Source organism: Clavelina lepadiformis, chromosome 5 (genome assembly GCF_947623445.1).
Source record: "Clavelina lepadiformis chromosome 5, kaClaLepa1.1, whole genome shotgun sequence".
NCBI lineage: Eukaryota > Metazoa > Chordata > Ascidiacea > Aplousobranchia > Clavelinidae > Clavelina > Clavelina lepadiformis.
In genome coordinates, this window is record NC_135244.1 from 22386178 (window position 1) to 22397641 (window position 11464).

Consider the following 11464-nt stretch of genomic DNA (forward strand, 5'->3'; position numbering starts at 1 on the left):
AGCATTGCACTGTCCCACCGGTGGAAATGACGCTATTCGGCGGTGGAACGTAAACACCGTGTCAAAGTAACATATATAATCTCGTAAAAACAATGGCCAGTAATGAAAACAATCTCATAAAAACAAGAAATCTGGCATAAAGAGCGACAAAACAAGCTAAATTACACAATAAAACTCGATCGATGTGACGTTGCATGTACTATACGTTTCTGTAGGCTACCGGATTTAGCCTGCGTTGTATGAATGTAAACTTGCGCACACTAATAACCGGAATTGAGGGTAGATGCATGCTACGTGGTCCTTTTGGTTCTTCAGTATAGTGACGTCATACCAGTAGGTCGACAAATATTTGGCAGAGAGTTTTTTTTCGAATTAGAGTTCAGCCTGGGCAGCTGTCAATCAACATGGCTTCAGTCAAAACCTGACAGTAATGTGACGTCACTTCTTTCCCTTACTTGCTTTGATGAGTTGATTCTCAACCATTTGCAAATATTTCTTTATATTCAAATCTGCCAAAAAGGTCAAAGGTTAAATTTCTTTGTTACCTTTGATAAACCAAAATATTAGTAGATATGACAGTCCAATGAAATGCAGCTTGAGTAGAACGTAGAATTACGACAGTGACTGTTAACCTAAATCTTTTACCCATTGGTTCGTGCGAAAGGTCTTTGGCGCTCTGCAAATAGAACCTCGATACTTCGTACTCTCTCAGGTAATAACAGGCCATTCCCGCCCTCGTTAGCGCCTTCACGTGGTCTTCTCTTATGTCGAGGACCTTGAGGCAGTATTCCTTGATTCTTCTGTACGGAACCCTCTCCTTGTGCATGAGGCATACTGACGTACAAAAAGTAATTTTTATGATAGTGATATCAGTTGATATACTGAAATGACAGCAGCATGGTTCAATGCAACATCATGTGCATGTGCCGACAGCGCATTTGAGCTGTTGAATTTCTCAATATAAACTAACAACTACCGAGCTGTGAAAATCCTAAACCAAAATTTTGATTAAATTATTACGAGAGAAAGTGTTCAATTATGACGTTACAATAAAGGTCAACCAGGCGCCGCTTCACGCCCATCTGAATTGAAACAAAGCAAAGGTGTCGAATTAACTTCAATGAACGGACGCACTCGAGGTTTCAAAGAAATTCGTGTTTATTAAACATTCACCACGCTCCAATACCCGAACGTTTTCACGACCGGACCCCTTTATCGGCTCAATCAAAGCATTTCAATCGGAAACTTCTATTATGACGCCACTATTGCCTTCTATGATGTTAGAGTTAGCATTCAGCTTAAAAGTACGACAATGTTTTGAAAACGAAGCAAAGATGTTTTGGTTTCTTTCAGAATTCATTGTTACATATGATAGCTGTCATAATGTACCATGAGTTGTCCGAACTCGATGGTCGGGAATCTCAAGGACCTTGATAGCGCAAAAACGACTCCGCGTTGAAGTTTTATTTTCAGCTGACGCCAATCCTGTTGGGTTAGAATTAATGCAGGGAGTAAGTGCAGTTAAACTGCGCTCTGTCATTGTGAAGTTGTAACCAAGCATTGACGTTAAAGTTCCGTTCCAAGGCAATAGCTTGTATATCTTTGAGAGCTCTCCCTATTTCGTGGTTCCACTTTTTGAGACCAGTCCGTCGAAGGGATAATTTTCATTCAAGAGTTTTTCACATTGTCCCGTTTAATCCATTCGCTCCTAACTATCCACTCAAGAAGTACGTAAGGGTCACTCGAGTTAAGCCTTTTGGTGACACTTCAACCGAAAGATTGCTCTATTATTTACAAACGGCGGCCGTTCTGGAATCCTATTTTATCCGGCATCAATTTGCAAGTTCCAATGCTCACATATCGCTGTTTAAAACGTCGTAGGTTGCAAAGCGTTAACCAATAAGCATCATTTCCCGCACATGAATTGTAATAATGAGAACTCTGAAACCGTTATGACTAATTAATAGCTTAGTGGTTGACTGCTGCTGATGTAACGTCATTTTATTATCTCTAACCCAGGTTTATTTAGTTTTAAAGGTTCGACAAACGACACGTTTATATCGCTTTGCAAAAACCACACTCGTTTGTCTATGGCCTTGGGTTTTTAACCCGAAGCCCGTGGACCACTTGAAATCCTATATACACGGGGGTTCGTAGTTTTCAAATATTCTTTATAGGCGTCCATGGCTAAAAGAAGTTAAAAACCACTGGTCTATAATAAACGGTTCTCACCCGCGAGATTGAGATAGCAATCTATCTCCACCGCTTCCTTGATGTCCTTCAGTTCATTCGGCATCACGCGTAGTGGCATCTTATCTTTGTCCATCGCCTCAAACTCCGCGTTCCACACCACACCCTCGTCTGGGTCCAATCCTGGACATGAGAAACATTTTCTGCACACTTTTGGACGATAAACGAGGTAGCAAACGTAATATTGCTTATTGCTATACTTGTAAGGAGGACACTGCTTGCAAATTTGTATAGCAACTAACACTCCACCTGGTTTATAGAAAGCATTTCTCAGTGCGAAGGCGATTTCTATAAAGTACCTTTAATATGGAGCAGGGCTCGGTGAAAATATTTGGTCGCTTCCCTGTATTCCTTATGCTGTAGATCTTCCATTCCCTTGTTCTTCAGTTCCATCGCGATGCCCACCTTCGCCTTCATATCCTGTGGAATAAAACTTGAACTTGAACGAAGTTGTGTGTGGTATGGACCGGTATAGCGTAAGCACGATTTTTGATTAACGTTTTGCGAGAAACAAAACGCGGTCGTAGACCATTCCCTAAACTGAAGTAGCGTGTGTTGATGTGAACGTAGCGACACACACTTTAGATCTCACCTGGATGAAGTTTACTTTGGGCTTCCTGACAGTCGCTGGGTGGTTGGGGTCCTCGTACGCTGCCCTGTTCGTGATCACCGCTGTCTTGCATCGAAATTCGCGTTTTACCACATCGAACAACCCCACTTTACCCCCCGCCTGCTCGTCAAGGTCACCCGACGTCACTAGCAGTTCGTCGTCGTCATCGTCGTCGTCATGGTAACGACGGTGCGATTTCTGAATGACCGGTGCGAAAGTCGGGGCTTGTGCAGGTTCCACAACCGATACCTCGGGCACCGATTCCCGGATTGACGTCATACTTTCAGGCCATTGTTGCGTCATTCTCGAACTAGTGCTCGGAGTCGGACTACTTGAAGTCTCACTCGGGGTTGGCATCTTGCAGATGTTTTATCTATATTCAACCCGACCCTGTAGTGGAGTTACTTGCTACTAGGTTGCCTTGATACTTCCCTATTAAGCTTAATCAGTATTTGTTCAGGCTTATACAGAAATCTATAGAAAATCTCTCTTGCCAAGGATCCTGCTTTTGAATACCATTATAAACAGTCAGTGAAAAATATTGTGGAGTCACTTTGAAGCAAAAGTTTATTGGTCTACCGACTGGAGTCTCACGCCGAACTTTGCATCTTCAATAACTGCGAGATTCGTAGAACGATAAGTTGAATTATACAAGTTAAATTATACTGTTAAACTCATACAACTAAAGCTGAGTTGGTAAAATTTACTGCAGCAAACTCTCTGATGTTCTTACCATCGATACAGTATCTACAGGTGAGAGCTGTAGCCTACTCACTAGCACTGGTATTCTGTTTATCTTCTTCGTCTTATATTCTCTGAACCGGGATTTAAATGCTTTGTCCCGTTTGTTTCGGACACAGTATTCAATTGCAGACTCTTTGCTTCGAAACAACCTGATCTCTCACCGCGTCGCTCATTTGATCGCTTTATGACGTAGACAATAGCGATAGCTGAAGAAAAAATGCCCGCTTTCCAAGGGTTGAACGTCAGTATTGTGTGGGAAAATGGCGTTGACGAAATTTTGATTGTAGGGCAGAAATATCTTTCGTATACTGTGCAAATTCTATTATGTAATGTATAAATAAGTATTGACGTTTTGTTTTAACGTAGTTGGCAAAGAGTGGCACCGCCAGAACGTTCCATGGCTTTTATTTGCTGCCAATAAACCGATAAGTCTTTTTTATTAAACCAAAACGCTACAAAAATAAATATAACACTCAATCACAGGTACAGTAAGTAAGTGCATAAGTCCAGCATCTGGCAAGTGCATAAGTCAGAGACAAAAAAAAACGGTATTTGAAGCACATTTGCTAAAAATTGGATTACGCTTCGTACCTTCATTGTCGTGGTGTTGATGAAATGAACAATTGAGAAAACATTAAATCATAAAAATTGTTCAAAAACTACTCAGTCTCAGGATTCCAACTACATCTAATTCTAAAATCCTCATCAATCGTTGTGAACCAAATCGACCAACTTGTCAGTGTATTCTCGTAGGAGGGAAAACACCAAGCTATCTTCAGATAATTTCTCATCAAGGCTGTTCGTCCCGGTTTGAACTTCTACTGCACTAACCAACTTCAGTTCCCCGATTCTCGAATAAATTCCTCTGAAAGCACCGATCATTTCTATGACGTCACTTTCATTCCCGCCATTAACCTACGAAAGTAGTTTTGTTACGTCAGTGCTATTTAACAAAGAAATCTATTCACAACAGACGAGCACGTCGAGTCGTACTTTATTAAAACAGCACTGGGAGACACTGACAACAGCAATAGTGTTTTTTTTTTCATGCTGCACCCAGGAAAGTTAACGGGAACTAATCAGTCAACTTTATCAAAAGTCGTTAACATTTCAGTCACCAACCAACGCAGGTGAAATTAGGACTTCCAGGCTGAATAAACATAGAAAGTGTGAAATCAATACCTCGCTTTCGTAAACATGCACAGCACGATCAAAGGCGTGAAGCATTTGGTCCTTTGCTGCTTTAAGCTCAGAAGGTTCATCCAATGACGATGGACCTGAAATGACGTCATCAACCGAGTTGATGTTGTCACCTACCATGTCCATTGAAGTTTCATCACCTGGTGAAGGACTTGAAACGACGTCATCATCTACCACGTCATCAAGTGAGTTGATGATGTCGTCTACTATCTCCAAGCAGTCTCGTCGTACTTCTCCTGCGTCATCACCTTGAGTCTTGTTTCATTAAAAATTGCAATTGTTCAGTAATTTTAAAAGTGTTGTTTGATCTATAATTGTACGTTAATGTGCCATGTTAACAATGATCTTAGCACACTCCACGCGGAAATTATTCACAATCTATATTATTTCATCAACAATTACAGCCACTACCTGCTGTGTTATGGGCTCCTGCATCACGACTTTAAACTCTATGTCAATCTGAGATTCACTCAAGGGCTTAGATTGAGCGATACTCGATGAGGATGAAGGATATTCATCATCTTCTTCAGAGGTTTCATCTTTTGTTGGAATGCTTGGGACATTCTCTGCAGGGATTGAATTTATTGGAGGTTCTTCCTCGATCTTTTCATTCCGCTCCTCCAGATACGTCGAAGTCCACACGAACACACATGTGCCCGCTGTCGAGATCAGCCGATCTTTGAGGTCAAAGGTCAAGCTGCTTATAGAAGCAGAATGGCTGTTCAAATCATGTAAGCACCTTTTAGAATCACTTATACCTGCGAAGTGATAAGGATTAGCCGTAACGCATAAGATAACATGGTTATCATATATTGTCAACATACAGTTTGTAGCATGGTAAACACCATTATTAGATATATTTACAGTAATATCAATACCTACTGGAAGCAACATGCGTAGCATTCTGGGGGTTATAGTGACGCTCATATACCTTAAGTTGTGTAGAAAGTCTTGGACAAGTCTACTCACCAGGACTCAAGCTTAATATATAGATGTGATGGTTTCCACACGCCACAGCCACAATCGTCTTGCCGCTGTCGACTGCCAACTGAAATACTCTACTGGCGCAAGAATTTGTCTTAAATGAACGCTGCCATACGCCACCAGGGATGCTGTATTCGTGGATGGAACTAGCGCATCCAACTAGGATGGATTCCCTGTTCCAAAATATGCTTTTCAATATACAAAGTAATTTAGGAGATATCTATTAAATGAAAGTGCATAGGTCCTAGCCAATACAAGTGGTGTGTACAAAAGTAGTTCGAAACTTCATTTAACCCACTTACTCCAGGAGAGCAATATCTGTCAACGAATCTCTATGGGATCTAAAAATTTCCTTGCTGTCCAGTTCCCCATCTCCGTCTGAGAGCGAGCAGAAATACAGGCCGTGATCTGCTCCACACGTGATGAGTATAGTCTGGGAAAAGTTTCGGGACATGAGAGATAGGAAACTCGACTTTGCGCTAAATATCTGCTGGACGTACTTTTTCACCGCATTGAACAAACTTGACCGATGCTACGGCCGCGCTGTGGCATCTAAGCAAAAAATTCCTCCGTGTGAATTCATCGTAATTCACACTAACTTTTCCATTGTGACCTCCACAAGCAAGCATGTTGCTGTTTACCGCGTAATCCGCACAAAGAACACCGGTCTGTTGAATACGATGTGTCTTGCGGTGCTCGAACGCTTCAAGTTCAAACACACTGCACAAGAAAGTGCAACAGTTTACTTTAAACGTGATGTTGGCTTCCAAGCTTGGTACAACATTAAGGTAAAATAACTAAGAACATTGAACGCTTTCTACAGAACGCCTATTGCGAAACCTACTGCACGAATCCTACTTTATCCCCGACAGCTAAATTCTTCCCATCATCTCGAATACACATCGGGTGGTGTTCCAACACAGAAGATCCTTCAGGGATATCACTTTGTCTCACGTGACTCTCTACGTTGATGACTTTATGTAGATCCTTTTGCCAGCAAGAAAAGTTGTATGTAGAAAGTTTTTGAATTTATGTGCCGCAACCCGCACTAGCCTATACTTACAACAGTCTTGTTCCTTGCTTGCCACGCCATGACCTTTCCATTGTCACCACAAGTCAGAAAAGAATCTTTGGGGAGGGAGTTTAACTTGCTAGTGGATGGCATCACCTGATTGCGATAACAAAAGATAAATTCTTAGTTGCAAGATCTTTAGCAACCATCAAGTATATTCGTGAAATAGTTAGTGTTTTATTATTGAGCTAGTAACCAGCAGCCTTAATCATAACCAGTTCGTAAATGGCGAGCACCTGAACAGAACTCTATAATAAAACAATTAGAGTATTTATAAATGTTTTGGTAATCTAATTACAACATTAGAAGCAGTTGGATCGAGTTAATGCAAAAACAAACATACCACAACGTCACAGACATGTGAATTATGAAAGTCGGATTGAGAGTAAATGCGCGGGCTCATGATGTCAGACAAATCGAACGTCACCAGTGAATGATTGGAATAAACACAATGCAGCCAGTTCTTTTGCGCATCCGCCGCCGATGCAATAATTCCGATGTTTCTAAGCAAGGGTGATAAATAGGGAACCTCGCTATTATTGAGACACAGCCATATTATTGTCTTTATTACGTAGATTCCAAACTTAACCTCACCTGAGTTCCTCCGGTGGAAATACTTCGGTTATAAATTGCAAGGTGCTTGTATTGTACGCATGAATGGAGCCACAGCCACATCCACATAGAATGACGCCGTTTAAAACACTAACGGTTCTGCCTTTTCGGCACTAGAACGTATCAAGGAGAATAATTATAATTAATCTGTTGCTTGAAGTTATCCCAGAAAAATTTAGTAAGTTAGTTGATGTTGCACTTCCGGCTAGATTGTCAAGAAAGAATTACATACCATGCTGGCTACATAAAAACACAAACCTGTAAAACCTCATGTCTGGCTGAATTAACTGCGATTCTCGGTCTGTTCTGCCTACTGTACTGGTATATGAATCCTCCCCTTGTGATGGCAAATGTGAATCCGGTGTCATTGCAGCATACGACGTCACAAAACGTGGAATGTTTTAAATCGATAGAAGGCCGGTGTCCTCTTAACGGATGTTTTTCTCGCTACAGACAGCACATAAATTTTAATAAATTAAAACCAGAAGGGCGTAACGCACACGACCTACCATGTCGCTCAGATTTCGAAAATTGACGTGATGCAAACCGACTGTCACGAAATAACTCCCGTCTTTAGCAAATGCCATCGCTTTAATTCCATTCGAAACCTTGTCTCGGTTCGATGTAAAGAGATTTTCATTCTAGGCAGAAATAGATGTGGAGGAAAAAGATGGGTTTAGTACTTTAGTTAGTTACTTTTTTGTCGCACAGTGACCAAAGTAAAACACTTCAATAAGCAACTAAAGCAACCCAAAGAAAAGCTTTTTGAATATCAACCTTTCGGTCCCACACAATAAGCTTGAAGTCAAATTCATTTCCCGCTGAAATGATGTAATTTCCATTGGGGGTGAATCCAACACATGACACTTCTTCTTCATGTTCGCCGAATTCAGCGACTTGGCGACGATCAATCAGAGAGAATAATCTAACCAGCGGGTTTTTACCGCTCTGTGGATAAAAAATTCGAAATTGGTTGAACAACAGCATTCAACAAGTTCATCATAACAGTATGCTAAGTCTATAAGGCGACAGTCAATCAACAAAACATATATCATTTAAGTTAAAAGAACAGATGATTCGCGTTCAAATATTTCCTCACTTCTCCGGTGGCGATGAACTTCCCGTCCGGTGAAAACCTTAGACATGTGATGGGTTTTTCCCCAGGGCTAATGACGTAAAATCTTTCGTTGACTCTGACGTCGTAAAGGACAATGACGCAGCCAGCTGGGTAAGCGACCAAGCCAGTGTTTTGGTCGCATGAGAAGGCGCGACCGCTTATCAATGACAGACCAAGTACGTGCTTCAGTTGATAGTTAAACTACAAATTACAACAATTATACTTGTTAAGATTATTCACCGTAGAAAAAAATTCTGTTGCGCAAAACTTATTATTTCTTTGTAGTTTAAGCATCTAAGGTTGATTTTTGGTGCAATTTAAGCATCCAGCGATTACGGAATGCACAACTAAACCCGCCCATTTGCCTAATATGCTGTCCAAAACGTCAACCTGTATCCCTAATGTTTTCGCCGTCAGGGCCGATTTATAATAAACAAACAAGGCAAAATTGGTTGTTTAAACTTGAGTTGGTAAAATATAAACAAAAAATTGCAGCTTCCTGCCACCATGCCAAAATGTGGTTCTCTGGACGCACGATTTGTTGTGGAAAACTGCCCTATTTTCTGGTCTGGTTTTAGCTAGTTATAAACTCAGCAATCATTTAACAGGATCTCTTCTAGGCGAATAGAAGTGACGACACGACTGCAAACCTTTTTTGGGTTACCGCACGATTTCTTGTCCAAAATTACCACCGATACTGGATCATAGATCAGGCTGGCGGTACTTCAAGGAGTAGGCCTTTTAGTTATTCTTGAAATGAAATCATTGCACTTACAGCGACAGCTCAAGTTTGCTTCAACCACGGTAGGCCTACTATTTATTGTTAAGGGAAAATTTATTATCGAGAAACTTCTTGTTACTGCAGACGTCTTATTCATAGATATGTTGTAAAAGAAATATTCAGGTCACGGCTCGAGAAAACTTGCAATAAGTTATTAAAGAATTGTTAAAAGTTTTGCTCGGACAATTTACTGCAATACGACGCGTTTCAAAAAAAATGTTTTGAAGATGGACTGGTCTTTGTTTGGAGATAAAAACCCGGATGCCTAATTCTTGTCATTATTTTCGATGGGTTTGAATACAGTATTTGTAGCCGTAGCAGGCTCAATATTTTATTCAAATGTTTCGTTTCAACAGTAAAAGGACCAAAAAATGCTAACCAATTACACCTGAAAAAGGCAAACTTAATAGATGAGAGAAACGCGGCAAAGCCATAAGACTTACAACATACCAGTTGGAAAGCTTGCTCATAAAATTCTAGCTAACTGTTGTGGGACTGAGGGTTTACTACAATTCCACGGCTAAACTTTTCCGCCAACACATGTAGGTTTAAAGTAAAATATGAAACAGAATATAAGATGACACTCTGTAGGGTTAACGTTCATTTGTAACCTTGTAGGTCAGGCTACATATAGGTTTGTCATCTTCAAAATGAGCTCGCCAGTTTTCAGAAACAAATAACGACATTCTTCATACCTTTTCTCTCAGCTGCACCGGCATTGTTTTTCTTCAAAGGGGCTTCACCATTGCGTTAGTTGCTCTATTTACTTTTCCTGGCAGCTGAGTTATGGCACGAGCTTATTACATCTAATACTCTGACTTGCTGGCGTTATCCATAGCAGGATTGCTAAAAATAAAGCGCTATAATGTATACAGTAGAAGTGAATGTTGTGAATGAAGTGAGTGTTTTCCGTATAAAGGAAATAGCGCACGACCAAAATTTCTAGGAAGACTGCAGATGTTCGTAGTCTTAGCAATCACCCTAATTTTCATTGCACCTAACACCACACTCATAAAACAGCGGACACCAACATGAGTTTAACGAAAATTTTTAACACAAGGATTTGCAAAAGACGTTGCAGCTTCATAACCTTTATTACAAAGCTCGGTTTGACTTCACATCTCCACAAGTCATAGGAAATATAATACGACCACCACAGACAAAGCACGTAACTGATTCGCGATCTTAAGGCTACATGTAATCGCGTGTAACAAAGGAAGAAAATTGTCAAAGGAATTTGTTGCGTCACGGTTATAGTTTCTCAAACATGTTTTCCATATAAAAACTTTCCAGACCGTTAACACGTTTTTAACAAATAATTTGTAGAAGAATCAGCGAAAATTAGTTTCAACAAAGACCAAATCAACACATCTCATTTGCAGTTGAATTAATACACCGTTGGTCTTACACGCAACACTTGACAGATTGATCGTAAGTTAGTAAGCTTTGTCCTCGCTATATTTCGCTGGTAAAAGTCTGTCATGTTTAGCTCTAGGACGGAATTTATTTTGCTCAAATTGAAACTTTACGAAAACGAACGAAACTTTTTACGTAGCCTACACCTGAAATCACAAACACGTTACGAACATCTTGTACTCTGTCTAGCAAACAACACACAAGGTGCCGTCTATTTGTAATCACCGAAGCGAACAAACGTTATGAAAGTAAATATGACTTGTCAACTTAAAACACATTTATAAACTACGCACGATGCGTCCGCTGAAAGCACCGCCTTACTGTTTCATTTGCAGTTTAGTGCTGTGTATGCATTTAGTCCCTAGGTCGTAGCTACATTGAGTGCCTGCACGAATTTTAGGGAATTCTGGCAGAAAACATCAAATTTTAACAACGCATTTAACCTGGGGCCCCTGACTATGGCCTGGAGTCTAATAATAATTTTACATTCACCTCAAATGGTAATCTTGATCTGGTATGAGCTCGAACCAGCAAAGTATAAAAATAAATCAAGGAAGTTGAAGGTTACCTGGTAAATGTCATTACTATTCTACATCGAAGGACACACTGTCGTCATCTCATATGATGTCATCAACAGCTGATGGAATTTCTTTTCCACTAAATGGGATCGCAAAAATC

The 11464-nt window shown here is 40.4% G+C and overlaps 2 protein-coding genes across 4 annotated transcripts; both read right to left on the reverse strand.

Moving 5' to 3' along the window:
* Window positions 1-61: 61 nt before the first annotated feature.
* On the reverse strand, window positions 62-3575 carry LOC143460357 (tetratricopeptide repeat protein 9C-like). The gene is made up of 5 exons (XM_076957832.1): window positions 2843-3575; window positions 2550-2670; window positions 2233-2373; window positions 646-834; window positions 62-509 (listed from the first exon to the last, which is right to left on the reverse strand). The coding sequence occupies exons 1-5, from the start codon at window positions 3215-3217 to the stop codon at window positions 439-441; spliced, it is 897 nt and encodes a 298-aa protein (XP_076813947.1). The 5' UTR covers window positions 3218-3575; the 3' UTR covers window positions 62-438.
* A 480-nt stretch (window positions 3576-4055) lies between these two features.
* LOC143460356 (mitogen-activated protein kinase-binding protein 1-like) lies at window positions 4056-11296 on the reverse strand. 3 transcript variants are annotated; one of them, XM_076957831.1, is made up of 16 exons: window positions 10066-10960; window positions 8572-8790; window positions 8250-8420; window positions 7982-8113; window positions 7731-7919; window positions 7455-7585; window positions 7204-7363; window positions 6852-6956; window positions 6633-6775; window positions 6289-6508; window positions 6091-6221; window positions 5774-5961; window positions 5216-5562; window positions 4945-5059; window positions 4787-4881; window positions 4056-4519 (listed from the first exon to the last, which is right to left on the reverse strand). In XM_076957831.1, exons 1-16 carry the CDS (start codon window positions 10087-10089, stop codon window positions 4310-4312), a joined length of 2580 nt encoding a protein of 859 aa, XP_076813946.1. In that variant the 5' UTR covers window positions 10090-10960; the 3' UTR covers window positions 4056-4309. The 3 variants fall into 3 exon arrangements, with proteins under 3 accessions (XP_076813946.1, XP_076813945.1, XP_076813944.1); XM_076957830.1 differs by adding an exon at window positions 11279-11296 and having other exon boundaries at window positions 4068-4519; window positions 4787-5059; window positions 10066-10216; XM_076957829.1 differs by having other exon boundaries at window positions 4068-4519; window positions 4787-5059; window positions 10066-10959.
* Between the last annotated feature and the right edge of the window lie 168 nt (window positions 11297-11464).